We start from the raw sequence: 3,923 nt of genomic DNA, 5'->3' as shown, positions 1-3,923 counted from the left end.
ACGTTTTACATCTACATGTACATTGTACACTTAAAAGAAATAAATGTTTTTGCACGGGTTTTAACCTATCTTATAAAGAAACCCAGCTGCAGTACGGGAGAGAGAACGGACGTTATAACATTTACAGGAGTATTACACATTTGAATGTACAGTTGTACGTACATTTGTCTTTCTATAGATCATTGAATTCTATCTTTTTGTGTTATCTTTTTTATCTAGTGTCGTAAAAATATTTCCAAAGAGGGTATTATATTCAATTATTCTTTTGTACATTACTAGTGCGTATTAAAACCTGCCTTAATTTTGCTCGTCTCACTGGTGTCAATAGAAAAATTAAGCCAGGCAGGATTTTAGCAGATCTCTGGACTGATAAAGCAACTTTTTCTAACATTGCATACTAAATCAAAATTTTTAAAAGGGAGAAAGAAACTCTTCAAACGTGATTTGTTCTTAATATTACCTTTTTCATAAATTCTTTTACATGATTTGTTGTATTGAATTTGTTTATACTACATTAACTTGATATTTGAAAAGTGAAATTCTTACAACAAACGAAAGTTGTCATGACAGTAAAATATCGGATCCATAAATCTTGTTATCTATGTTCCATTTGTCCAATTTCATAATGTTTGTTGTTCAAATCAGTCATTTTATATGCGTTAAAAAGAAATCTCATTAAATGCATCAGTGTTCATATCTAAATCAGCATTTAATTAATCTTTAATCTATTTTCACTGCTATATTGTTTGTTAGTCAAAAGCTATACAGCTTATAGACATACAACACAAATGATATACTAATAAACATATTTTACACAGGTCAATTGAAAAAAGGAAGCTTACTCGTGAAGTTTTCTGATGACAAAAGCATTCTAAATAAATCTACCTAGATTGCACAATTCTTTTACGTTTTGAGATGACAACAGTTGAATTAATTTTAAGACAGATGGTTTCATATACTCAAACATCATATATGATATTTTTCTCTTACTGAAATTCAAATTCAAATGACAAATAACTGGTGTAACATTATTCTCAGAAAAAATGATTTATAAGACATGCCTGACTTGTTATTGCATAAAACTTAATCAATACCATGAAAACTAAATTGTTTTAAATTCACAAAAGATGACAATATTTTATTTTCTAATTATAGTAGGTATTTTGAGTGCCCCAATCAATATATATATATATATATATATATATATATATATATATATATATATATATATATATATATATATATATATATATATATATATTTAGGAATAATAATAAAGTATATTTTAAACTATAATATTGCTAAGGTTCTGTAAGGCAGTCGTTTTCCAGTGCACTTTAGTAGGCGACTTTCGTGTAAAGATTACGAATGTGAACAGCTGAACTTTATACTTAGTAGCAGCAATGGTGGCCTCGATTTTTCTACTACTATTTATCGTACAAGCGATTGCAGAGAAAAGAATTTTACTGAACGATCCTGCATTACTTCAGTCTCAGATTCATGCGTTAGAGAGTAAAGTGGAGGATGTTGTGACTAAGAACTCTGATCTGTTGGCCAAATACAACGATCTGTCCACTAAATACACTGAACAATCTGGCAAATACACCGAGTTGTCGACAAAGTGCAATGATCAGTCCATCCAATTCACGGATTTATCGACCAAATATACCGATCTGTCCACCAAATACAACACTCTTATGACTTATAGCAATGGTTTGTTTATTTTACTAGCGACAATATGTTTATTTTTAAGATTGTTATTATCATTAACATTTTAATAATTACATTAGTTGTATAGCTGTGTTACAGTATTAATATTCATTCCCAAGAATCGTATTGATATGATTATTTAAAACTTTATCTTATGCGAATGTTTGATGTTAAATGAAATCAGAAAACGTCAATATAAAAAGTCAATATATTGATAGCATATGAATTACGTATTTACTATACTACTATTTAAAATTGACAATTAATAATTGTATGATTTGAGATTTGCTTTTTTAGATATCAGTTGCTTGCGATATATTTTAAAAAGTCAAACAAAAGCAATCCCAGCGTAAATGACGCGTTGATTTTGGTTTATAATTATCTTAAGAATTATCTTTCTTGACATTGTTTTTCACTTGAATGCATCCTTTTATTCACAACTAATCGTTTGACAAATCTCTATATATTTACTTTAATTATGCATATACGTCTTTTATCTAAAGCTGGTGGAGTATTCATAAGATGGGGACGGAAAGATTGTCCTGGAAACAACACAGAGCTGGTTTATTCAGGTATATATATGCTTCGAAATTCTCTGTAAAAAGTAAATTAAGTCAAAATACATTTATATAGCAACTTCCATCAACCTTTTCCAATGTCAACTACAAACGTTTCAATATGTATTTATTTCAATGTATAGAGTCTACCAAATATGAAGAAATATAAAGATTTCTATCAAATATATAAACTATTCGATGTTGAATGGCTAGTTGCGTTTGTAAGATGAATATAGTCAGGTGGTAGTTTATTCAAATCATGGTTCCCGGAAGTAGGGTTGGGCCACAATGGGGGGGATGGATTTTTACATAAGATGGTATAGAGAATTTTTTTTAAAATCATCTTCTCAAAACCTAATTGGCCAGAAAAGCTTTAACTTGTGTGGAGACATCATCAGGTAGTGTAGATTCAAGTTTGTTTTAATCATGGTCCCTGGAGGTAGGGTGGGGCCACAATGGGGGGATTGATTTTTACATAAGAGAGTATAGAGAAAATATTTAAACTATTCTTCTCAGAATTTATTAGAGCATAATAGCTCAAATTGGAGTGGAAGTATCCTCAGATAATGCAGATTCAAGTTTGTTTAAATCATGGTCCCTTGGGGTAGGGCGGAATCCCAATGGGTTTGAATTTTTACATAGGAATACATGTATATAGAGAAAATCTTTAAAAATATTTTGGGAATGTTTTCAGTCCAAAAAACAGTAACTTGTGTTAAAGCACGGTTTGTGCAGATTAAAGTTTAATCAAATTATGATTCCCTAAAGAAAAGTGGGGCCATAATGTGTGGGGGTGTTTTATAGGTATAGAGAAAAATCTTCTTGCAGGTACAACAACAAAAGGGGCTTGATATGTACCATAAAATATGTGAATAGAAATTGCTACATTTTTTTTAGCAAGATCTACTGTACTTAGCTGTCAAGATATTTTGATTTGGATAGTGTAATGCTTATTTGATCAGAGTTAAGGCAATTGTTGCTCAGGTGAGCAATGTGTCCCCTGTGTTAACAATAAAATTGCTTGCTACAGCAAAAAAAAAACTCCTATAATTCTCTTTTTGCCTTTAATCATGATAAATCAGGGTTTGCTGGAGGCTCTTGGCGAGACCACTACGGAGCCGCTGCCGAATTTGTTTGCCTTCCACGAGACCCAGACCTCACAACAAAGTTTACTTCAAGCTATGCTTACATGTATGGATCAGAGTATGACTCTTCTGATTTTGGCCATGAAAACGGGGATGACCTTCCCTGCAGCGTGTGCCGAAGCACGGTTCAGTCCAGCGTTCTGATGATTCCTGGTAAATCATCCTGTTACGATGGCTGGACTATGCAGTATCACGGGGACCTTGCGGCAGGATATTACTTAAGTCACGCCGCAACCCAGTACATATGTTTAGACGAGCATCCTGATGTTTTGACTGCAGGGCAACGTAACGACAATGGGAAAGCGTTCTACCCAGTGAAAGCAATGTGTGGAGCCTTAGCCTGTCCACCATATCACAATGACAGATACCTAACTTGTGTTGTTTGTACTAGATAAGAATAATGAAATAATTTCAAAGACAAAATGACATTGTAATTGATATCGGGTTTCCTATTTCTACAAGAAATACCGTGACAAAAGACCTAAATGGCTCAAATCTACACCCTTAGGCA

The 3,923-nt window shown here is 32.4% G+C and overlaps 1 protein-coding gene across 1 annotated transcript; it reads left to right on the top strand.

The window, feature by feature from the left end:
• Nucleotides 1-1,403: 1,403 nt before the first annotated feature.
• LOC128157844 (short-chain collagen C4-like) lies at nucleotides 1,404-3,923 on the top strand. Its single transcript, XM_052820502.1, has 3 exons — nucleotides 1,404-1,713; nucleotides 2,214-2,282; nucleotides 3,350-3,923. The coding sequence occupies exons 1-3, from the start codon at nucleotides 1,404-1,406 to the stop codon at nucleotides 3,805-3,807; spliced, it is 837 nt and encodes a 278-aa protein (XP_052676462.1). The 3' UTR covers nucleotides 3,808-3,923.

This window comes from Crassostrea angulata, chromosome 8 (assembly GCF_025612915.1).
Source record: "Crassostrea angulata isolate pt1a10 chromosome 8, ASM2561291v2, whole genome shotgun sequence".
Lineage (NCBI taxonomy): Eukaryota > Metazoa > Mollusca > Bivalvia > Ostreida > Ostreidae > Magallana > Magallana angulata.
Note: the sequence above shows the minus strand (reverse complement) of the source record. Positions and strands in the feature narration are given on the sequence as shown.